The 25,515-nt window shown below is 45.5% G+C and overlaps 1 protein-coding gene and 1 pseudogene across 2 annotated transcripts in view; both read left to right on the forward strand.

Annotated features, from left to right (window-relative positions):
- Positions 1-25,515, forward strand: part of ACACB (acetyl-CoA carboxylase beta) — a 125,820-nt gene that overhangs the window by 82,591 nt on the left and 17,714 nt on the right. For both annotated transcript variants that reach the window (XM_059408634.1, XM_059408635.1), the window contains 12 exons: positions 2,136-2,254; positions 6,296-6,433; positions 7,310-7,409; positions 7,501-7,608; positions 11,421-11,477; positions 11,755-11,796; positions 13,047-13,262; positions 14,942-15,097; positions 15,906-16,109; positions 16,979-17,134; positions 23,252-23,374; positions 23,490-23,759. In XM_059408634.1, coding sequence (XP_059264617.1) covers positions 2,136-2,254; positions 6,296-6,433; positions 7,310-7,409; positions 7,501-7,608; positions 11,421-11,477; positions 11,755-11,796; positions 13,047-13,262; positions 14,942-15,097; positions 15,906-16,109; positions 16,979-17,134; positions 23,252-23,374; positions 23,490-23,759 — 1,689 coding nt within the window. The remainder of the gene's footprint in view (positions 1-2,135; positions 2,255-6,295; positions 6,434-7,309; positions 7,410-7,500; positions 7,609-11,420; positions 11,478-11,754; positions 11,797-13,046; positions 13,263-14,941; positions 15,098-15,905; positions 16,110-16,978; positions 17,135-23,251; positions 23,375-23,489; positions 23,760-25,515) is intronic.
- On the forward strand, positions 24,831-25,486 carry LOC132023717 (ATP synthase subunit d, mitochondrial-like; annotated as a pseudogene).

Genomic DNA, 25,515 nt, shown 5'->3' on the forward strand with positions numbered 1-25,515 from the left:
TATATTGAGACCCACTGTGTGCTGGGCGCTGAGGATAAACCAGGGAACAGCCAGTGTGCCCTAAGGCAGCTTCTCTCTGGTTTGGGGAGAGACACGTGCTAAGTGCTTTCTTCTTTACCACATGATAAGGTTGCAGTGGGAATGCAGCTGTCACCCTGAGAAGCAGACAGCAGATAGAACCTGACAGGGAGGGTCAGCTCCAACTTGGATGAGAAAGTGATATGAAAGCAGGCATTCAGAGCAAGTCAGAATTGGAGAGAAAGAACAAAGAGGCTCCAGTCGGTGGGAGCAAGCTGTGCCAGGGTATGAGCTGTGTGACCTCTGCCCAGTTGCCTGCCTTCTCTGGACGTTTAGCTTCTCACACCACAGTAGGGGCAGTAATACCTACCTCACAGGGTTATTTGAAGATAGATGAGTAAGCATCTGATGTGTCCAAGCACCTGTCCTATTTGAGGGGCAACCCTATGTCAGATGGAAGGCAGCAGCCCACCTTCTTTGCTTTGAGTGCTAAATCCCCACCCCCTTTTTTTTCTGTTGGAGAACTTTCCAGATCTCTTTGAGCATCCTGTCCCTTTGTTTGGCAGGTTGATTGAACACAATCCAGCCTTTTCTCCACGACTCAAGATGAGCATTGTGAACATTACAGTTTTACTTGGTCTACTGAGATGTGTGGAGTTTCGTTTGTGCTCTAAATGTGTGGGTGTCCCTGAGACCAGCCCCAGGTCCGATGAGTCACTAGGAAGACTCACAGGCCTCAGCAGACAGCCATGCTCATGGCTGATTTGTTACAGTGAAAAGACACAGAGCACAATCAGCTGAGGGACAAAGTGCGTGGGGTGACATCCAGAGGAAACCAAGTACAAGTTGACAGTGGTCCTGTAGGCACTTTAGATTCTTCAAGGAATGAATTGTGACAACATGTGATTTTTCCTTCTTTTAAGATCTCATTTGTTTACTTTAGAGAGAGCGAGAGCATGAGGGAGGGGATGGACAGAGGGAAAAGGAGGACTAGCAGACTCACCACTGAACAGGGAGCCCAATGCGGGCTTGATCCCAGGACCCTGGGATCATGACCTGAGCCTAAGGTACTTAACCAACTGAGCCCCCAGGAACCCCATGACAACATATTTGAAATGAGGCTCAGAGACTCAGTGCCCCAGGGGTTTTCCTGGGGGCTGGTCCTAGTATGTAACAAAATATTAAATTCCCAGAAAGAAAGTGCATGTTCAACATAAAATCACTCTTTGTACAACTAAGCTGCCATGAACCATTCTTATCGGAGAATAATGGGAACCCTCCCAAATCCAATTTCTCAGAGGCCAGCCAAGGGTGTTTTAAAGGATAGTAGTTAGGTCTGCTATGTGAACTCTTGCTACACAATTCTTATATTCCTTATTCAATTAAAAGACTCCCGTCTAACCTCTGGAACTGTGCTGTCCAATATGGCGGCCACTGGCCACATTGTGGCTAGTGAGGGCTTGAAATGCAATGGGTCTGAGTTGAGCTATGCTCTGAGTATACAGTACCCACCGGATTCCAAAGACTTTGTATGGAGAAAGAATTGCTACTGTATCAACACTTTTTTGTACTGAGTCTATGTCAAGATGATATGACATTTGGTTATTGGGGATGAAATCAAGTATACTATTAAACTGATAATCACCTGTTGCCTTTTTGTGAAGTGGCTAACTAGAAGATTGAAAATTAAAATTGCACATGTGACTATGTTACATTTCTCTCCGGTGGCACCTTCTCTAGAATATTCCATTCTAGAGAAGGAATTGGCGGACCATAGCCTGTGGGCCACATGTGGCCCACTGCTTGTTTTGTAAATAAAGTTTTATTGGAACCCAGGTGGCCCCTTCACGTACATATTGTCCTTGGCTGTTTCCAGGCTGCAGCAACAAAACTGAATAGCTGGGATAGAGACAGATATCCCACAAAACCTAAAACATTTACCATCTAGCCCTTGGCAAAGAAAAGTAATGTAAAATGTGGGCAGATTTGTTCTTTGCTTCTGCTTGGGGATCACTTAGAGATGATTTCTGGATCCCTCCGGCCTGAACTTCAGTGGGTTTTGCGGGCACCCTGCAGTGCCCTCTGTGAGAATGTCTTCTGTTCTTCTGCCTTATTAGGTTTATGTGCGACGGGGCTACATTGCCTATGAGTTAAACAGTTTGCAGCACCGGGAGCTCCCAGATGGCACCTGCGTGGTGGAGTTCCAGTTCATGTTGCCCTCCTCCCACCCAAACAGGTATGGAGTGGTGTGAACTCAGAGGTCGTGTGTTTTCCTTTTCTCCCTAAGCCCCATAGTCCTGGCTCTGGAGGGACCCAGCAATTACGTCTGGGGAAGACAATCAGGGTTATGGTTATGGACATTGGGGAGGGTATGTGCTATGGTGAGTGCTGTGAAGTGTGTAAACCTGGCGATTCACAGACCTGTACCCCTGGGGATAAAAATATATTATATGTTTATAAAAAATTACAAAAAGAAAAAAAATTATAAAAATTAAAAAAAAAAGTTAGCAGATCTTTTTTTAGGTTGAAAAAGAAAAAAAATAATTCGGCTCCTCAGTCATGCAAGCCACACTGAAAAAGCTCAGCAGCCGCATGTGGTTTGTGGCTGCCATATTGGATATTGCTATTCTAGAATATTCTGTCACCATCGAAAGTTCCGTTGGACAGTGCTTTCCTAAACCATGAGATATGATGCACATGGCATTTAGGGCAGTGTCTGGCATGTAGAAAGTTGGTGAGCATCCGGGTCCCCTGTGATGATGATCGCTATGCTTGTTACTGCCCGATGGCACGTTGTTGGTCGGCCACCATGCTAAATGCTTCCATGCTCTATATCATTCAGTCCTCGCCATCTGTTGGCCAAAAATGTGTTGTTGTCTCCATTTGACACACAAGGAGCCCTGGGCCTTCCCTTGGTGTGGGCCTAGTGCTCATTCACGTGGGGTAGGGATCTGAGCCACATGCCTCTTCCATTGGAGTGCCCTCCATAGCCCCTGCAGGTCCTCTGGAGCCACCAGCTGGGGCAAGTGTGTTGGCCTGTCTGGATCCCTAAAATGTTCTCAGTTGGGGTCACCCTGGTGTGCCTGTGCTGTTCTCTCACTTTCCGTTTTTTTAATCCATCTTATTTCAGGACCTGAAGTACCATTCTGGTCAGGTAGAGTGTGTTACCTTCAGCTAAAGCAAACACCTCTCCCTGGGATTGGGAGCCTTCCCTTTCCCTCTTCCTCACTCCTCTGGCTCTGGCTCTCCTGGGGTCCCCACAGGCCTGGCTTGTGGCTAGGATGGTCTCATCATGATTTGGGTATTGACTTAATCAGATTTTGTCTCTCTATGGGCAGCAGGATTCATGATTTCTTGAAGTGGGGAATATTTGGATCTCTTGGGGTTTCAAAGCATGTTTTTCTTTCCACTGCTTTTAAGAAGAAGGGTGTTACTCTGTTATGGATGAAGAAACAAACTGCTTCCCCCTGAAGACCTCCTTTTATATACACTGTTTATTTATTTTTATGTCATTTATTTTTACTCTTATTTTGTTTTTTTTTTATTTTTATTTTTTTAAAGATTTTATTTATTTATTTGACAGAGAGATCACAAGTAGGCAGAGAGAGGCAGAGAGAGAGGAAGGGAAACAGGCTCCCTGCCTAGCAGAGCTTGATCCCAGGACCCTGGGATCATGACCTGAGCCAAAGGCAAAGGCTTTAACACACTGAGCCACCCAGGTTCTCCTTTTGTTTTATTTCTTAAAGATTTTTATTTATTTGGGCGCCTGGGTGGCTCAGTGGGTTAAGCCGCTGCCTTCGGCTCAGGTCATGATCTCAGGGTGCTGGGATCGAGTCCCACATCGGGCTCTCTGCTCAGCAGGGAGCCTGCTTCCTCCTCTCTCTCTGCCTGCCTCTCTGCCTGCTTGTGATCTCTCTCTGTCAAATAAATAAATAAAATCTTTAAAAAAAAAAAAAAAAAAAAAAAAAAAAAAAAAAGATTTTTATTTATTTATTTGACAGAGACAGACATGGAGAGAGGGAATATAAGCAGGGGGAGTGGGAGAAGGAGAAGCAGGCTTCCCGCTGAGTAGGGAGCCCGGTGCGGGGCTCCATCCCAGGACCCTGGGATCATGTCTTGAACCAGAGGCATGGGACTTTGGTCCCATGGCCACCCAGGCGCCCCACCCTTCTTATTTAAAAAAAAAAAAAAAAAGGAAAAAAAGATCATGCTATTTTGTCCAGTTGAGAGAAAAGGAGACGAATTGTGTGTGGCCTTGGAATCATTTGGGGGACTGTGGGAGGTGTGGTACAAGGGCTTTTGAAACTGTCTGCCAGTGAGGAGACATTCTGTTCTTTCCTTGATTCTGTTGTCTTAGCAGTTCAACCCGGTTAGGATAGGAAGGTAGTTCTCCAGAAACCTGTGGGTCAGTTAGCCCTTGTTTCTTAGGAGGAACTTACACACATATTTGGGTTATTGGTTGTGACCAATATGGGTCCAGGGTCCTATTTTGACCCACACAGACACTGAGGACCCTGGAGGGATTCCCTGACCATCTCAGGTCCTTGCTGTGCTGTTGGCTGGGAGTACCAGAAGCTTGCTCCAGGCCTGTGTCTTCAGGCCTGCTGTTGCCACCAAATGCCACTCTTCAGGGCCTCCAGGAAGGGCCATGACAAGTGAAGTCCCACCTCCCAGCAGGGCCAGGCTATAGCACCGGACCCCCTGTGAATTGACTCAGGGGACCAGTCCAGGGAGGTTGGGCTGGAGGCCAGGAGAGCTGCGTGCCAGGCCTTAGGGCCAGGCCCACGGTATTGGGAGTCTGGCTGGGAGGCAGGACCTGGAGAGTTATGGCCCTACCTGGGGGGGATGCTGTTCTAGTTCCTGGCAAATGGCCAGCCAGACCAAATCTTCCCTTATTTTTCCCCCCATGAGAGAAGCAGGACATCTAGACTTTAAAAAATAAATGAAATTCTTCAACTTCATTATGAATAGGTAATTAATGTGTCAGAATATATTAAAAATGCTGCAGGGATCCAAGTCAATCTATGGGCTGAACTCAGTCCATGCTACCTGCCAGTTTGCTACTCTGCATTTAGCTGTCCAGGAGCAGGGCGTGGGCCTCGATGGTGAGTTCAGGGGTGCCCAGCAGGAAGTCACAGAGGCCTCCCCCGACCTGGGTCATGGATCTCCAAGAGTACCCAGTATTTGAGGATTCACTAAGAAGACTTACAGGGCTCAGGATGTGTCCAGCTGGGACTTGTTCCAGTGAAAGAACATGAAGCAAATCGAGGAACAGTCAGCAAGAGAGAATGGGTCATGGTTGCGGGGGATGTGGGTGGGGGAGGAAGTCTGGAGGATACCTGGTGCAAGCTTCCAAGAGTCCTTCCCAGGGGAGTCATGGAGGATGCCCTTCAACCCCCAGCAATGAGTTGTGATGACCTGTGTGCAGTTGTCCGGCAGCTGGATAGAGACTCTGTGCCCAGGGTTTTCACAGGGAGCTGGTCGTGTACGCACCCTCGGCCCAGCATACTCCCAAATCCCAGACTCCAGAAAGAAAGCTGGTGCTCAGCATAGACATTTTGGGCACAGTGAGCCTCTTCTCATTTAGGGAGTGGCGGGGACCCTCCGCAAGCTCCCAGACACCAGCCAAGGGGCAACCTTGTAAACGGGTCCCCTTTTCAGGAGAGCGGTGCTGGGCTTGCTCTTTGACTTTCTTCTGAACCCCATCTGATGAACAGTTCCTCTTTCACTTGATTCCAGGGCCCAATTGTCACAGTTCCAGGGGACCCGTTTCTCTTTGCTGCTGGTGAGCAGCCAGTCCTGGGGGCAGAGACCAGCTAAGCTCTAATGGGCTGCTGGTCAAGGGGCCAGGTTCGGTTTCTGACCCTGTCCCAGGAGTAGGTTTGACAGGGGTGGAGGCACTGGCATGTGACCTGCCCTTTCAGCCAGCCGCCCGGTGCTGGGCTGTCTGGGAGAGATGGGCACTAAGTGTGTTCCTTCTCTGTGGCTGAGTCCACGATCTGGGCTTGCTCTGGGACCTCGTTGAGGCTGGACTTGTGTGGATGCATGTCGTTCATCCATCATCATTCGCTTGTGGAGCTCTTAGGCTTTACCAGGTCCTGAGCAACCAGACACGACTCCTCAGACCCAGACCCCATTCCTTCCACCCACAATCTTCCGTCCTGCTGTGGGCGGGCTCTCGTGCTAGTCTGGCTCTCTGAAGCTTCTGGACAGGAACAGCTCTTGGGGCCAGATCTTCAAGCAGCTGCTTCATTCCCCTCTTCTGGTCCCCCCATAGGATGGCCGCGCCCATCAGCATCACCAACCCCGATCTGCTGAGGCACAGCACCGAGCTCTTCATGGACAGCGGCTTCTCCCCACCGTGCCAGCGGATGGGGGCCATGGTCGCCTTCAGGAGATTTGAGGACTTTGTAAGGTACCCAGAGTGGCCTAGTCTCTCAACACACTGAGCAGGGCTTCCCCTGGCCCCCACCTGTTTGTTTGTATAGGTTGCCTGGCTGTGCGCTTCCATGCTGTGAGACTCTGAGCAAATTACTTCCTCTCTGTGCCTTAGTTTTCCCATCGTTATAATAGCGGTAAGAGAAGGATCTACTTTATAGGATCACCAGGAAAATTAAATGAGATAGTGTATATTAAATATTGTATTTAAAGTATAGTTACAGGGGAGGGGTGCCTGGCTGACTCAGTGAGAATAGCATGTGACTCTTGACCTTAGGGTCCTGAGTTCAAGCCCCACATTGGGTGTGGAGCCTACTTAAAAAATTAATCATAATAAAGTGTGGTTAAGGTCTAAGTGACATGCTCAATAAATGTCAGCAGTCAGTCCTATTATTACTGCCCGTTCCCCCAACCTGTTCCTCTGTGTTGTGCATTGTGTTTGGATTATCTTATTGTGCAACTCCATAGCAGTCTTAGTTCATTTGGGGAGATGAACAGCAAGGGTGTCCTGGCCTGATGGGGGACAAGGGGACAGGGGAGCCCACCTGATGGGAGGCAGGGGCACAGAGGCACAGGGGGAACCCACCTGAGGTTCCAGAGCACAGGACTTCCTTTTATTCACAATCTCAGATCACATAGGTTCCTTCTTCCCTTTTGGGAAAAGACCCCATCTATGGTGCCTTGGACCTGGTCAGGACCCCCGTGAGCTCTGCACAGAGCTGGATGGGCTCAGAGAGCAGTGGGTGGGAAGGAGCGAGGACCCAAGTCTCTCATCTGCCCGGAGCAAAATCCTGACCTTCGACATCACGGGGCAGCAGACCCTCAGCCCTACCTCTCTACCCTGCACCTCCAGGAATTTTGATGAAGTCATCTTCTGCTTTGCCAATGTGCCCCAGGAAGCCCCCCTCCTCAGCAAGGCCTGCACTTCCCTGTACTGTGAGGAAGACAGCAAGGTCAGTGTCTGAGCAGGGAGCCCATGCTGAGGAGGGGGCAGTCTGGGGTCCCCGAGTCCTTCTACCACCTGCCTTTGTTTTGCTCTCCCAGAACCTCAGAGAAGAGCCAATCCACATCCTCAACGTGGCCATCCAGCACGCGGACCACCTGGAAGATGAGGAGCTGGTGCCGATTTTCCGGACGTTCGTACAGTCCAAGGTGTGCTGGGCATGCCTCTGGTTCTGCGTCACTGGAGGAGGAAGGAGGGGCTGTTGTGGCGAGGGGTCCTATGCGCCTGAGTCCTGCTGGGTGCTTCAGGGTCACAGACCTGGCTTCCCAGCCTAGCCCCACTACTCCTCAGAGCTTATAACCTTGGGCGGAAGTGGGTGAACTTGGTAGAGCCTTAGCTTCTTCTCCAATAACATGGGGGCAGCATTTCTCTCTCCTCAGGGGTTGTGATGATTAAAAGACAATGCATAGGGGCACCTGGGCGGCTCAGTCGGTTCAGTGTCCAACTCAGGTCATGATCTCAGGGTTGTGGGATCAAGCTCCATGTTGGGCTCGAGGCTGGGTGTGGAGCCTGCTTAAGATTCTCTTTCTCCCTCTCCCTCTGCCAAAGCCCCCTCCCTACCCTACTCTCTCTCTTAAAAAAAAAAAAAAAAAAAAATATATATATATATATATATATATATATACACATACATACATATATATATACTTGAACCTTGAACAACATGGATTGAACTAGGCAGGTGTACTCATACCCAGATTTTTTTCCGACATACAGTACAGTGTTCCACATGTATTTTCTCTTCCTTGTAATTTTCTTAATACTACCTCTTTTTATCGGCTTATTTTGTTGTAAGACTATAGTATATAATACGTATAACATGCAACAATTATGGACTGTTTATGTTATTGGTAAGGTTTCTAGTCAATGGTAGGATATTCATAGTTAAGTTCTTGGGGAGTCCAAAGTTGTACATGGATTTTTAACTGTGCAGGGGGTCGGCACCCCTGACCCCCACGTTGTTCAAGGGTCAGCTATATACCACTTAGCCAGGAAAGAGGGCAATGAATGATGAAATGAGGTAGAATATATACCACTTTGAGGACATATTCAATACATAGAATACATAGTTGGGGGGGAATGTTTTTGTTGAAATAACCCCCCAAAATTCAAAATCATTTTTTTAAAGGTATTTCTTTTTTTTTTTAAGATTTTATTTATTTATTTGACAGAGATCACAAGTAGGCAGAGAGGCAGACAGAGAGAGAGAGGAGGAAGCAGGCTCCCTGCTGAGCAGAGAGCCTGATGCGGGACTCAATTCCAGGACCCCGAGATCATGACCTGAACCAAAGGCAGCGGCTTAACCCACTGAGCCACCCAGGCGCCCCCAAAATTCAAAATCTTTAGAGTCATTTATACTGACTGCCCTATATGCAAAGAACCTGTTCTTACATAAACATATGGACACTGCCAGCATATATTTTCACCCCCAGAGGAGGGTCGGCTCTTACGTATGCTCAAGGACCTCAGCTGCAAACAGATATGGAACAGCTTGGCAAGCCTAGGTAGTGCAAACAGTGGGGAGGTACTGTGTGACCTCAGGCAGGTTACTGTACCTCTCTGATCCTTAGTTTTCCCATCTGTAAAATAGGATGCTGAGATTTCTAACTCTTAAATTAATCAGATCTACCAGGTCTGAATGTTAGTCCTCCTGAGTCGGTCTCAACTTCAAGAACAGTTGGACATTTTCAGTTGTTATTAGTTTATTTACCTGTGCATTGGTTGTACCCTCCGTATTATCCAGATGGGAGGGACATCTCTTACCTCCTCCGACTTGGCATCCCTCAGAGGACCTGGCCTCGTAATTCCTGGGCAGGAGATGGTGAATGATGCTGAGTCATAGGTAATACCTTGAAAGCTTAGGAACACTATTGTCATGATTTACTTAGACATGACTTGATTAATCAACAAGGTAATGATGTTCACTGTAGTAAATGTTTAAGGCACAGGCAAATCTGAAAACAAAACCCACACCCCTACCATCCAGTCCCAGGATGAAGATACTGGCATATTTCCCTTCCGCAGGTTTCTTCTTGACCTAGCTGGTGTCCTTACTGGGTTGACACTTGGCATCCCACAGTATAGATAAGATGACATTTGGGTTGTTGGGGCTCATCCTACCCTATAAACCAAATCAAATGATGCTCAAGAAAGTTGGTGTTTCTTACCTGGAGAGAGCAGTGGGAGGGATGCCAGACTCACCTGCGGAAAGTATAGGCCCTGAGGATTCCCCAAGCATGGATGAAGAAGTCGCCCTCTAAATTCCAGCCCAGGAAGGTATCCAAGAACTAGATTGAACGTATGTGCTTCTGTACAAAAGTATGTAATATACATATAACATACCAAAGAGAGGAGAGCTGTAAGATATACACCTGCTAGGGGAAGGACTTTTAATGTTACATATTGCTCTTGTATTTAAATTTTTTTACATTAAGTAGATACCTACATACATATTCTCCCATACACACATTCATATATATTCCCACACACACCCACACATTGATACACATCCTTAGTTGAGAACAAATGATTGAGGCTCCCCATAACTAGGCTGGTTTCCCCTCATTCAAACCCTTTTCATTTAGTGGTTATTCTGTTCTCTTTGCAACCCACATTCCATTAAGTGTTCTTTTGTTTGTCTACTTAACGTCTTTCTGAAATGGGCTAAGACTACTCATTTCCCCTAATAATTTTCCTTACTGTGTGGACAAGTTAAGCAAGAACCATATTTCCTTGTCTTTTGGGTTTTTCTTTCCCCATGATATTATATATGATAATATTTATTTTGGGGACACCTGGGTGGCTCAGTTGTTAAGCATCTGCCTTCTGCTCAGGTCATGATCCCAGGGTCCTGGGATCGAGCCCCGCATCAGGGGCTCTCTCAGTGGAAAGCCTGCTTCTCCCTCTCCTACTTCCCCTGCTTGCGTTCCTTCTTTCACTGTCTCTCTCTGTCAAATAAATAAATAAAATCTTTAAAAAATATTTATTTTGTTTAGGGATTACCTAAAAATAATTTTTTGCCCTTCTTGAGTACTTTCCTATTAAAGTTCAATGTATGGAAAATGTGTACAAATTGTAAAAGTACAGCCTGATGAATTTTCATAGTGAATTCCCAAGTGTAACCAGCATGCAGATCAAAAAGTGAATGTCCTCCTCTCTTCCTTTCCAGAGACAACTGACCCGTAGCCTAAGTTTTAACAACATAGATTAGTCTCAACTGTTCTCGAATGTTGTATAAATGCAATCATACAGTGTGTACTTTTTTGGGCTTTTTTAACTCATCTTTTTAAAAACTTTTTTTAAATTTTTATTTATTTGAAAAAGAGAGAGAGAGTGTGTGTGAGCATGAGAGGGGGAGGGGCAGAGAGAGAAGCAAACTCCCCACTGAGCAGGGAGCATGATGTGGGACTCGATCCTGGGACTCCAGAATCATGACCTGAGCCAAAGGCAGTTGCTTAACCAGCTAAGTCACCCAAGCATCCCTCATCTTTTTCTTTTAAAGATTTTATTTTTAAGTCACCTCCACATCCACTGTGGGGCTTGAACTCACAACGAACAAGAATTGCATGCTCCACTGAGTCAGCCATTAGAAGTACACAATTCAGTGCTTTTTGGCATATGCATACAGTCATGTAATCATCATCATGATAAATATATTTTAGTATATTTTTACCAACACCACCTCCAAAAAGAAAACCCATTAGCAATCACTCGGCGTTTTCCCTCAGTCCACCACCCTCCCCACTGCCCTAGGCAGCCACGAATCTACTTTCTGTCTTTGTTGGATCTGCCATTCTGGATATTTCATGTAAATGGAATCCTGTGACATGAGTCTTTTGTGACTGGTGTCTTTGAGTCAGCATTGTGTTTTCAAGATTCAGCCATGTTGAAACTTGTATCTGTACTTCATGTCTTTTTGTAGCTAGGTACTATTCCATTGTGTGTTTGGTTTTTAATGCAGAAAAACATCCTTGTGGATTATGGACTCCGAAGAATCACATTCCTGATTGCCCAAGAGGTCAGTACGATTCTCAGTACGACCCTATAATGTATAACATTCCTCAAGACTCACTACTGTTGATTTGGTGATTACTCTGTCAATGGGGGTGGAAGAGAGCAATTGCTGAAAAAGAGAAGGCTTTCCGAATGATTCATGCTAGAAGCAGATGGGTTATGGTTAAAAAAAAAATTACAAAACAAGTATATCAAATTATATTTATATAATTATATTTACAAGTATATTTAAATGAATCTGAGTTGATTTCATAGTTTTTTTGTATGGATTTCTTTTGCAGAAAGAATTTCCCAAGTTTTTCACGTTTAGAGCAAGAGATGAGGTATGACATAGAGCAGTGGTACTGTTCTCACTTCCCTGACGTCTTTGCTCTTCAGGAAGAGTATAGTCCCCAGTCCTTAAGGTACCCCTGTATTCTAGAACACGTAACTGATGTGTAGCTGCCAGCCTTCCTCTGGGATTGTGTTTCCCTGTGGAGCTCAATGGGACCCCAGAATTCCCATCCTTTTGGCCTTCACTCTGGTGTCTTCCTCATCCGGATCACTTTTGTTCTCAGATGGCTCCCCCAACCTCATTTTCTTATGTTCTTGCAGACTGGGTCCCTATTTTTTTTTTTTTTAAAGATTTTATTTATTTGACAGAGAGAAATCACAAGTAGACGGAGAGGCAGGCAGAGAGAGGGAAGCGGGCTCCCCGCCGAGCAGAGAGCCCGATACGGGACTCGATCCCAGGACCCTGAGATCATGACCTGAGCCGAAGGCAGCGGCTTAACCCACTGAGCCACCCAGGCGCCCCAGGGTCCCTATTTTTATAAACAAAGTTTGCTTGGGATGCAGCCACACCTGCTTGATCTGCTGTGGTCTGCTGTGGCTTTCTTGTGCCGATGGCAGAGATGGCATGGCTGTGACCGACTGTATGGCCTACCAGCCTCATAACGTTCCCTCTCTGGCCCTTTAAGAAAAGCTTTGCTAGTCCCTGCTTTAGAACAGGTGGGCTTCTTCCCAACGCAGACTCTAGACTCCATCCTCTTCAGTAGCTTGTAGTTGAATTTATCCAAAGCCTTTCAGTTCTAATTCAGACCCGTCCTTTGGTGAAGGTCTTTATTTTCTCTCCACTTTGGTCTCCAGCACTGTCTGTCGCTTCCTTTGGGGGACCCGTCTCCACAGAGAAACCGGCACTTAGTGACTTCTTGAGAGGTGCTTCTGAGAGGTGCTTCTGGTGCTTCTTGAGAGGTTCTTCATCACAACACTTCTTTGTTGTGATGAGCAGAGGCTGGTTGTTCTGGCAGGTGCTGGGGGCTAGGTAGGCTCACCCGGGAGCCAAGAGGCTCAGGCCAGCGTGTGCAGGACCCTCGGGGCTTGAGGCTCTCCTCTGGACCTTCCCAAACCCCAAATCCCCGAGCCCTGGGGTTGCTCACAGGTGAGGTGATGAAGGCTGCCCGCCCTGGTGCGCAAGCCATAAACACAGGCGGTCTGTAAGACAGGGCACGGACCCAGCAGGCACACAGCCCAGGATCCCATTCGGTGTGTGTCTGTGTGTCTGTCTGTCTCCGCGCCCTGGCTGGCCCTGCAGTTTGCAGAAGATCGCATTTACCGTCACCTGGAGCCTGCCCTGGCCTACCAGCTGGAACTCAGTCGGATGCGCAGCTTCGATCTTACCGCAGTGCCCTGCGCCAACCACAAGATGCACCTGTACCTGGGCGCCGCCAAAGTGAAAGAAGGGGCAGAAGTGACAGATTACAGGTTCTTCATCCGCGCCATCATCAGGCACTCGGACCTCATTACAAAGGTAAGATGCCACCGAACACTTCTTTCTCCCTCTGAGCCGCTCACACGTCTGCTCACTCGTCTGCCGGCCTGCTCTTCACTGAGTCCCCGCTCTGTACTGGGGATCGTGGGGTGTGCCCTTGTGACCCCTGTCTGGCCGGCACAGGGGAGACTGACAGCAAAGTGGTTTCTGTGCGTGTCCCGGCTGGCAGCACATGGACATGCTTCTTGTGTCCCACGGATCTGTCTGCATGAGAAGGGAGTTGAGAAGAGAGATACCAGTGTATTAAAGGAGTTTCTTGTATCTGCTTATTGAGTGCCATGATCACTTTTCATTGTTTCTTGCATTCAGACACATTACCTATGATTATATTGTGGACTTTTCAAACAGTATTGAGAGCTACTTTTTTTTTTTTTAAGATTTTATTTATTTATTTGGGAGAGAGACAAAGAGCATGAACAGAGGGGAGGAGCAGAGGGAGAGGGACAAGGAGACTCCCTGCTGAGCAGGGAGCCCGATGTGGGACTCCATCCCAGGACCCCAGGATCATGACCCGAGCTGAAGGCAGATGCTTAACCAACTGAACTACCCAGGTGCCCCACAGTGAATTCTGTTTGTTTGTTTGTTTGTTTGTTTTTTAAAGATTTGATTTATTTCAGAGGAAGAGTGTGTGAATGCAAGCATGAGTAGGGGAAGGAGCAGAAGGAGAAGCAGACACCCTGCTGAGCAGGGATCCTGACTTTCAGACTGGATCCCAGGACTCTGGGATCATGACCTGAGCTGAAGGCAGATGCTTAACCCAGGAGACACCCAGGTGCCCCTTCTAGTCAGATCCTTGTAGCTCTCATCTCGCGTGGTAATGGAGATGATTGATTTCATTCTCTGTCCTTGCATGGATGTACCTACCTTGTGTATAATTTTTTTTCCCAAATCCTCTACTGATGGATGTGAAGCTAATGTCAGTATTTGGTGACCTCAGCCAATGAGATATTTTAATGGGTTTTATTATTTTCAGGTACAATAAGGCCTGTACTTACTAACAGGTCGGAAGACAGTTGCCACCAAAAAGATTGTCACTCTCAGATTCCAAGAGGAGGGGGCATATCATCCCATCCCCCACCACGTGGGGTGGTGGGGAGGCAGGGGAGGAGAGGGAAATGGGGTAAGAGTCTTTGTTGTGGTTTCTGCAGGAAAGAACAACCAGTGAGGCAGGATAGCCATGCTTGGGATTGGCTAGTCTGAATAATTTCAGTGGGTTCTGGAGCTCAGGGGCTGTCTCTAGGTATCTGGTACCTGGGCCTGGGGTGAGTAGGGCAGGTGGATAGTGACCTGGGACCTGAGAAGCCCAGAGAGGAGGTGTGTGCTCTGGATTTGCTTGTTTGCCTGTGAAAACCACACTCAGGGGTGAGTCGTTTACTATCTCTAGGAATTGGCCACCCTGGGAGGGGCAGTCCCTCCAGTGTCAGGAAGGCCCAGTGGTCAGAGCGTCCCAATACAGAAAATGCAAAACTTGGTAAATATCTTGGAGGTATAACTATAATAGACTATTAAAAGTCTTGGAGGTAGGGCTCTACCCTTCTCTTCTGCCACACTTTCTGAAGGAGGGGAAATGCTTTCCTCTTTCTGTTCTCTCTGAGGCTCTGTTTCTAGCCATGGGCCTCTTCTTTTATGCTCTGTCCCCCCCCCCCCAAATTTGGCAGGAAGCCTCCTTTGAGTACCTGCAGAACGAGGGTGAGCGTCTGCTCCTGGAGGCCATGGATGAGCTGGAGGTGGCTTTCAACAACACCAACGTGCGCACTGACTGCAACCATATCTTCCTGAACTTCGTGCCCACCGTCATCATGGACCCCTCCAAGGTCACGCCTCTGGGGAAGTTCTGCGTTCAGCTCTTACAGGGGCCTATGGCACTTGACATGCCTTGCTGCTTTGGTGTCTTGTCTCCTTGCTCTCAAGACCTCTAAGTTCTGGGACACACATGTGCATGTTTGAGCCTCCATTGCTCTGGGTGGACAGCCTTCTGTCATTTAATTCCAGGGCCATATTTTTGCCACCACCCTTAGGACCATCCCTGTTCTGATGGTCACCCTCCATGGACAGCATACTTCCATTTTAGGATGACATGCATGCCCAAAGTGTCTTGCAAAACAAAATGTCATCCCTGGTTCCTGGCTCTTGGGGGAGTGCATGTGGGAGGGAAGGGGGAAGAGAACCATTCTCCTATGGCTGGTTCTTCATGAGTAGGCAGGGTTGATGATGGTTAAAGAAGTCTTGGGTCATCAGCACAGAGCCCATGCTGATGCCCCAACTCCACCAACCCACATAGTTCCCAGAAGAGAAAATGCAAACATTTGGGCTTCATGGTGGAGGTAAACATGATGTAACGTAGGCACAGTAACTCTCTCGCTTACCAGCCTCCGTCTGTCACCAGAGTATAAAAGTGCTGGCCTCTCCATGTAATTATGAGGATGAAAGGAGATGATGCTCCTGACATGCTTAGCATGGCAACTCTGGTTATTATTGGCTAATAGTTGTTGGATACGTACTGTGTCCTGGTATTTTGCGTTCAGCGTATGTCATCGTTCCCATATTATCAGTGCTAGAACTATTTATTACAAGTATGCACAGAATGGGCCCTGAGATCGGAATTGCTGTCATTTGGGGCAGATTGAGGAGTCCGTGCGTTCCATGGTTATGCGCTATGGCAGTCGGCTGTGGAAACTCCGTGTGCTGCAGGCTGAGGTCAAGATCAACATCCGCCAGACCACCGCTGGCAATGCTGTTCCCATCCGCCTGTTCATCACCAATGAGTCAGGCTACTACCTGGACATCAGCCTCTACAAAGAAGTCACCGACCCCAGATCTGGAAATGTAAGACTGGGAGGCTGGGGCAGGGGTGCCACAGATAATCCAAGTCAGAGCAGAGGCAGAGAAAATCTGCTCCTGAGAGCAAGACACAGGCTAAAATGCTACTTGGTGGCTGTCATGCCAGCCATGATGGGTTGGGATAGCTCCTCTGAGTTTACAATAAATGTTAGCTTCTGAATCCCAGTTGTTCATTCCTCTGGGAAGGAGAATCGATCTCAAGTTTAATTTGTTTTAGGACCATATTTGGGAAAAGATGTGGAATACCATGGTTAATTATAATGCAGCTCCTAGGTCAGTTCACTCAGGAAATGGGTGTCTTTTCCCCAACCATGTTTAAGAACACATGTTTGTCAACTGAATCAAACATCCTGTTGACTTCCATTTTTAAATATATAACTCTTTAAATGATTAAAGACTCAGGAAGTTAGAAAAATAGTACAGAAGGAAAAAAGATGCTCCAGAGAGTTCCCATGTACCTTTCACCTGACTTCCCCCAATAACAACAACATAACCGCGGGACCTTGTTAAAATAGGAAATTGACATTGGTACAGTACTATTAACTCAAATGGGGACTTTATTCAGATCTCACCAGTATTTGTGCACTCATGTTTGGTTTTGTGTGTGTGTGTGTGTGTGTGTGTGTAAAGTACTATGATAGTCACATTTTTGGAGCTATGCTCCCTTCTTGTTCTGGTTGCCCACAGTGGCAGAGAAAAGATTAGCTCTGTGAGGCACTTACTTTGTCATGTGATGTGACATGATTTGCTTCCTTCCACCACATTTTCATTGAGGAGAGTAGGATTAAAAGGGACAAGAATATGCTTCTCGGAAAGTTCCCTCCTTTACTCTGTTTTTCTGTTTTCCTTTCCAGATCATGTTTCACTCCTTTGGTGACAAACAGGGACCCCAGCACGGGATGCTGATCAACACTCCCTATGTCACCAAGGATCTGCTTCAGGCCAAGCGATTCCAGGCCCAGTCCCTGGGCACCACCTACGTCTATGACTTCCCAGAGATGTTCAGGCAGGCAAGTCCTACAGCTTTGTTGTACCACCCCAGGTGCCCTTAGGGAGTCCACCAACCCCCCAGCCCCTATCCTTAGTTACTCTTCTGAAGACCCCAAGTTGGAAGAATGAGGTCTACTTGGAGAAAAAGAAATCAATATTGGGATTGCCTTCCTAATATTTTTCCTAAAATGAACCCATTTTCTTCCCAATGATTAAAAGTAATATAACACGGAAACTTTGGAAACTAAAGGAGCATGGAAAAAAGGAAAAGGTGGCTCATTCATTCCATGTCCTAAAGACACATTGCTTACTATTTTGATGTGTTTCTTGCTGGTCTTTTTTTTTTTTTTTTTTTTAAAGATTCATTTATTTCAGAGAGAGAGAAAGAGCATGTGAGCAAGGGAGAGGGTTAGAGACAGAATCTCAAGCAGACTTTGTGCTGAGCCCAGAGCCAGATGTGGGGCTGGATCTCACAGCCCTGAGATCGTGATCTGAGCCAAAATCAAGAAAGAATCAGACCAACAAAGCCACCCAGGTGCCCTTTCCTTTAGGGTTGCTTTTTTTTTTTTTTTAAGATTTTATTTGTATATTTGACAGAGAGATCACAAGTAGGCAGAGCAGCAGGCAGAGAGAGAGAGGGAAACAGGCTCCCTGCCTAGCAGAGAACCCAATGCAGGGCTTGATCCCAGAACCCCCGGATCATGACCTGAGCCCCAGGATCATGACCTGAGCCGAAAGCAGAGGCTTAACCCACTGAGCCATTCAGGCGCCCCTCCTCTGGGTTTGTTTGTTTGTTTGTTTCTCCTCTGGGTTTTCTAATGCTCACTTAAGTTCCTGCCACATGCCTGGCTCCATTCTAAGGGCAGGTAGCCTGTGAGGGAGAGTGTGGAGTCATTCACTGCTTTGAGGAATTTTTAGTCTACTTTAAAAAAAAAATAGTGTCTTGGGTTTTCCTGAGTATTAAAGTATTCATTGGAAAATAGGACTCAGTAAATAAAATTCCACCCTTACATAATCTACTTACCGTTGATGACTACAGTAATATTTTGGTGTTTCCTTGAAGTATTGTTACTATACCTTTATTTTTTTATGGAGCAGGGCCTTTCAGGGATACTGAACAGGCTGGCACTGGTGACATGGATATCTGTTTACATCCCTTCCATTGCCTTGTAAATGATGTTCATTAATCTGTGATCATAGACCTTCCTCTGTAGGCAGGAAAGCCTCAGTTCACTTCAGGCATAGGAGAGGCAGCATCGTAGGAAAAGCCGCTATTTGCAGTCACTCAGGCATGGGTTTGATTTCTGGAACTGTCCTTTGCTTTCTGTGTATCCTTGGGCAAGTTCCTTCACCTCTCTGGACTAATTTCCTCCTCTGTAAAGTGAGGGTAATAATAGTACCTCCTATGCAAAGTTAATCGTGAGGAATATATGTAAACTATTTATAATTAAGTAGGTACTTAATTAAATAGAAACTTGTATGATTAAGAATGTCATTTATCCTTTTACCTTTGACCTCAAGAGCCACAGGATAAGAAGAAGACAAATCAGGAGCAAATCCATCCCTTTTCTTTTACATAAAGAACCATAATACTATGGAAAATACTATTTGAAAACTTAGACAAAAGAAAATTTCCAAGAAAAATATATCTTATCAAAAATGATTCAGGAAGAAATAGAAAATATAAATAGATTATTAGCATTAATGAAATTGAATAATAGTTCAAAAAAATCTGCCACTAAAATTGGGTACAGATGGCTTTACAATTTCTATCTAGTCTTTAAAGAACAGATAATTTCCTTTGTGTACTGATTATTTAGAGAGTAGGAAAAAAACAAAGGGAATGCTTCTTCACTCATTTTATCAGGTTATTGTTACCTTAATATTAATCCAGATTAGAACATTAGAAGAAGGAAAATTGGTTGTCTCATTTATGAATATGGACACAAAAATTATAAATAAAATATTAGTAAATGAAATCCAGTAATGATCTATTTTTTAATTGGACTAAGTAGGATTTATCCTGTTCATATGATTTGATATTAGGAAGTCTATTAATTAACTTATCTTACTAATAGATGAAGAAAAAATTTAAATTTAAAAATTAAATTTAAGTTTAAATTTAAATTTAAGTTTAAATTTAAATTTGTCAATAGATGCAAAAAAGTATTTGTGAAGATAGTTTCTGTTCATACTAAAAACTTTAAATGAACTAAGAATAGAAGGGAATTTATCTCTATAAAAGATAGTAATCTAAAACTAATAGCACGTAATGGTGAAATAAATGTTAGATAGATACAGGACAGATATATCCATTATTACCGTATCTATTCAACATTCTTTATTGGAGTTTCTGGCCAGTGCAATTAGGCAAGAAAAAGAAATAAAAGGTGTAAAGACTGAAATGCAAAAGAAAAAAAGAAAAATGGTGTTTTTGCTGATGTTGTAAATCTCTATATAAGAAATGCAAGAATGTACAGAACCAATGAAATAATATAGCAAGATTTCTAGGTACACGATCAGTGTACAAAACTTAACTGCATTCTCATCGACCAGCAGAAGCTGTAAAATGTAGTTGAAAAAAATATTGTTTACAACAGTAAAAGCAACTATAAGTTTACTTGTGAATAAGTCAAAAAACATACAAAGCCTTTATGGAGGAAATTTTAAAATTTTCTTGAAACACTTTAAGCCTAAAGAAATGGAGGGGTTTATCATGCTCATGAATGACGGGAAGATTCAATATTGTAAAGCTATTAGTTTTGCCCAAATCAATACATTCAGTATAATTCCAAAGTTTTTTGGTGAAACTTAAAAATTCATAGGGAAAAGCAAAAGCTTGTGAATAGCAAAAACAATACTGAAAAAGAGCAAAGAGGACTCATCTTAGCCAGTGTCACTACTTGTTTTAAAGTAGCAGTACTTACTACAGTGTGTTGTAATAGAGCTAGATGAGTGGACCAGTACAACAGCACAGAGCCTGGCACCTGGGTGGCTCGGTCGGTTAAGCGTCTGCCTTCAGCTGAGGATATGATCCTGGGGTCCTGGGATCGAGCCCCATGCTGGGCTCCCTGCTCAGTGAGTAATCTCCTTCTCCCTCTTCCTCCTCCTCTCCCTCCTGCTCATGCTGTCTCTCTCTCTCAAATAAATAAATAAAATCTTTAAAAAAAAAAAAAAAAAGAAGAATAGCACAGAGCCTGAAATCAGATCCACTCATAAGGGGAGCCTTGGCAGAATGCAGAGGTGGGATGATGAATTAAGGGGATCAACTTCACTAAAAGGTACGGTATGCCCCTTTTATCCATGGCTTTGCTTTCCATCATTCCACTCACCTGTGGTCAGCTGCCATCTGGAAGCAGATGATCCTCCTTCTGATGTATGCTCAGAAGGTCAGTGTTAGCCTAACGCTCTGTCACATTGCCTACATCATGCCCCTCACTTTGTCTCATCACGTAGGCATTTTTTTTTTTAAGATTTTATTTATTTGACAGACAGAGATCACAAGTAGGCAGAGAGGCAGAGCAGAGAGCCCGACTCCCTGCTGAGCAGAGAGCCCAACTCAGAGCTCAATCCCAGGACCCTGGGATCATGACCTGAGCCAAAGGCAGAGGCTTTAACTCGCTGAGCCCCCCAGGTGCCCCATCATCACGTAGGCATTTGATCATCTCCCATCATAACAAGATGAAGGATGGGTTTAGTGCAGTAAGACATTTTGAGGGAGAGAGAGACCATGTTCACATAACTTTTATTATATTGTTATAATTGTTTTTATTAGTATTATTTTACTAGGCCTTATTTATAAATTAAGCTTTATCCTGGGTATGTACATATGAACAAACCATAGTACATAGAGGATTCAGTCCTGTTGGAGGTTTCAGGCCTCCACTGGGTGTCCTGGAGCATTTCCCCCACAGGTAAGGGAGGGCTCCTAAATGGTAAAAGCAAATCTTGATTTCTACCTTATCTAGTATACAGAAGTAAGTTTCAAGAGAGTCAGTTAAGAGCTTCCACTGTACTGGAAAAGACCCATAAACTTGACTATATTAAAATTTTGAAGTTCTTTATGCAAAAGACGAAAGATGAGCCCCAGACAGAGAGAATATGTCCCAATGCCTATCACTAGCAACGGATTACAACTAGATTGTCTAGAGAGCACTAGTCAATTAGAGAAAAACAAAGCTACAGAAAATATGAGCAGGAGTTATAAACGGGAGGAAATTGGCAAAAAGGAAACTCACATGGTCAGTACACATATTCAAAGGCTCTCACCTTGCTAATAATCAATGAAGTACGGCTTAGTTTCCCAATACCCATACCCAGCAGATGGATAAATGTGAAAATATTTGACAAAACTAAGTATTGGCAAGCATATGGAGAAAAGGAGTTCTTACCCTTGCTTCCTGGGACTGTAAAGCATTTTGAAAAACTGAGAGAGCAGTTTGATAATATCGAGTGAACTTGAAGCTTTACAAACCCTGTGACCCAGCAATCCCACTCCTAGATACTCCCTTGATGAGACTCTCATCCATGTTTATAAGAAGAGACCATCGGGATCTCATTACAGGGGTGGCTGGGGGGCACCATCAAATGTCTGACTGTAGCTCAGGTCATGATCTCAGAGTCCTGGACTGAGCCCCACGTCAGGCTCCACACTAAGCAGGGAATCTGCTTGTCCCTCTCCCCCTCCCTCCACTCGTGCTAGCTCCCTCTCTCTCTAAAAATCTTAAAAAAAAAAAAAAAAAAAAAAAAGAATGCTTATTACAGCCCTATTGTTAATACTGTAGGATTGGAAGCAGCCTAAACGTTCCTTAAAAAGGGTTATGAATAGGTAATTTGTGATCTACTCACACCATGGAAACTGAACAGCAAAGAAAATGAATAGAGTTAAATTTCTCAGTGTGGATAAATCTCTCAAACACATGGGGGAGCCGAAAGGGCAAGGTACGGAAGGGTGTGTCCATCACAAGACAGTTATTTAAAGTGTAAGCCCTGTCGGGGGGTGCCTGGCTTGCTCAGTTGGAAGAACATTCGACTCTTAGTCTTGGGGTATGTGGGTACCCACATGGGGTATAGAGATTGCTTAAAAATAAAATATTTTAAAAAATTAAATTTAAGGGGTGCCTGCATGGCTCAGTGGGTTGGACCTCTGCCTTGGGCTCAGGTCATGATCTCAGGGTCCTGGGATCGAGCCTTGCATCAGACTCTCTACTTAGCAGGGAGCCTGCTTCTCCTCTCTCTGCCTGCCCCATGCCTACTTGTGATCTCTCTCTCTCTCTGTCAAATAAATAAATAAATAAAATATTTTTAAAAATTAAGGTGGGCCTAGGTGGCTAAGTGGGTTAAGCCTCAGCCTTTGGCTCAGGTCATGATCTCAGGGTCCTGGGATTAAGCCCCGTATTGGGCTCTCTGCTCAGTGGGGAGCCTGCTTCCTCCTCTCTTGCTGCCTGCCTCTCTGCCTACTTGTGATCTCTCTCTCTGTCAAATAAATAAACAAAATCTTGTAAAAAAAAAAACTAAGTTTAAGTCGTGTCTCTACATCCCACATGGGGCTCAAATGACAACCCTAAGATCAAGAGTTGCACACCTTCCAGCTGAGCCAGCCAGGTACCCCCGTGTGTTTAAAATTTATGCCTGTATAACAAAAGGCATAAAAACATGCACAGGACCAGTGGACACTAAATTCAAGACAATGATTATCTGCACTTGGGGAAGGGGTACACCAGGGACTTCAACTGCATTTCTCTTATCCCTTTAAAAAAAATTCATAAGCAGCCACGAAAAAATTATGATTTGAGAAAACCACCAGATGGGGCGTGGGTGTTGCTTATTCTGCATGTTTTTCTGTGTGCTTTCAATAGTTCATAATTTATTTTTTTAAGATTTATTTGATAAGAATGAGCAAGAGAAAGAGAGCATAAGCAGAGGGAGCAGCAGGCAGAGGGAGAAGCAGACTGCCCACTGAGCAGGGAGCTCGATGCGGGGCTCAATCCCAGGACCCTGAGATCATGGTAGAGGCTTAACCGACAGCCACTCCCAGGAGCCTCCATCCATAGTTCATAATTTAAAGAGAAGAAGAACTAGAAAATGTGCCTCCCTAATGAGAACTTTGGGTTTTCTCTTTCTTTCCCTATCCCCAGGCTCTCTTTAAACTGTGGGGCACCCCAGACAAGTACCCTAAGGACATCCTGACATACACTGAACTCGTGCTGGATCCCCAGGGCCAGCTAGTGGAGATGAACCGCCTTCCTGGGGGAAATGAGGTAGGAACTCCGTGGAGCGTGACCCCTGGCTAGACTCACCCTTTCAAAAAACACCCTGCCCCCCACTCCCAAAGAAAACAAACCATGTTTCCTTGTGCATTCATCTCCTTGGCAGGTGGGCATGGTGGCCTTCAAAATGAGGTTCAAGACTCCGGAGTATCCGGAAGGGCGGGACGTGATCGTCATCAGCAATGACATCACGTTCCGAATTGGGTCCTTTGGCATGGGAGAAGACCTCCTGTACCTGCGGGCATCGGAGATGGCCCGGGCAGAGGGCATCCCAAGAATCTACCTCGCAGCCAACAGTGGGGCCGGTATCGGCCTCGCAGAGGAGATCAAGCATATATTCCAGGTGGCTTGGGTGGACCCAGGAGACCCCAACAAAGTACGTCTCCAAACCAGCATGGTGATGTGATGCCCCACAGTGGGGGTGATAGTGCCCACTGGGGTGGGGGACCCGGGCGGGAAGAATCTTGGTGCGCTTTGCACATAAAGCACAGATACACATGTACAGCACAGAAAAGACCTATGGTAGATCGGTCTAAAAATTTCTTGGACGGGAGTGACAATCAGGAAAAAAGTGTCTGGAAAGGCACCTGAGGGGAATAATAATGAGAAGTTGATAAACACAGAGCTAATGTAGCCTGAGCGTCCCCTGAATGTGGCGTACAGTAGGGAGGCAAAGGTAAGTCTTGGTTTCTGGCAGCAGGGGATTCTCAGAAATCATCCAGAAAATGGAGAGATACTAGCCAAAATAAAATGCAAGTCGAATGAGCAAAAAGATCCCATTTTGTGATGTGGAAATACAGGGGACAGGTCTTTTCTGCAGCCAGAGTAGGCTTCCTCCAGGCAGTGGCATTGGTTCCTCCAAAGGGGGGCAAAAATTCTTCTTTTTTTTTTTTTTTTAAGATGTATTTATTTATTTATTTGAGAGAGAGAGAGAGATCACAAGTAGGCAGAGAGCCAGGCAGAGAGAGAGAGAGGGGGAAGCAGGATCCCTACTGAGCAGAGAGCCCGATGCTGGGCTCGATTCCAGGACCCCAGGATCACGACCCTAGCCGAAGGCAGAAGCTTAACCCACTGAGCCACCCAGGCGCCCCCCAAATTATTTTTTTCATGTAAAAAGCATATATACATATGTACACACACGTGTACATGCATGTGTATACATAATGCATATACACGTGGTACATAAACTATATGATAAAATTTCATGGAGGGAGCTATCAATAAGGAGAAAAAGTCAGAACAGACACCTTGGGGGAGCAGGGATGAAGAGGTGATTTGGAGGAAAAGGAGCTGATTCAGAGCAGGAGAAATGGGTAAGGATGAGTAGAAAGTGCTTGGCACTGATCAGACCTTCAGTCTGTAGCTGTTATTGATAGGGAATTAACATCAGATATGCCAGTGGTGCTGTTAACACATGGTTAACTCCTTATTAACATCTGCCCTTACAATGTTATCATTTTTAAAAAACAAACAGCAGTCTCCATTCCTTGCTGCTGTGGACTCTGGGCAGCCGGGGTCAGTGAAGGATCTCAAGGTGGCTGGGCGAAAACTTGCTCTAAAAACCATTGACTGGGTAGCTTTTGAGGAGAACATACCCTGAAACCAGAATGCCATTGCTAACTCCCTGAAATCTTGGAATGAGACACTTACCTCCAAGTTGGCTACTCTCCCTGAGAAACCCCCTGCTATCAACTGGGCTTACTACAAGGCCAATGTGGCGAAGGCTGGCTTGGTAGATGACTTTGAGAAGAAGTTCAATGCCTTGAAGATTCCTGTGCCAGAGGATATAAATACACTGTTCAGGTGGACACTGAAGAAAAAGAAGATGTGAAAAGTTGTGCTGAGTTTTTGTCTCTCTCAAAGGCCAGGATTGTGGAATACGAAAAAGAGCTGGAGAAGCTAAGGAACATAATTCCATTTGATCAGATGACCATTGAGGACCTGAATGAAGCCTTCCCAGAAACCAAATTAGACAAGAAGAAGTATCCCTATTGGCCTCACAAGCCAATCGAAAACTTATAAACTTGAGGTGGGGAGAGAGCTCTGGCCCTCGTATTATAAACGCTGGACATTAAAAATAATGGATACAGTGAAAAAAAAAACAAACAAACCAGTAGCTGTCTAGTGCAGGG

This window comes from Mustela nigripes, chromosome 8 (assembly GCF_022355385.1).
Source record: "Mustela nigripes isolate SB6536 chromosome 8, MUSNIG.SB6536, whole genome shotgun sequence".
NCBI lineage: Eukaryota > Metazoa > Chordata > Mammalia > Carnivora > Mustelidae > Mustela > Mustela nigripes.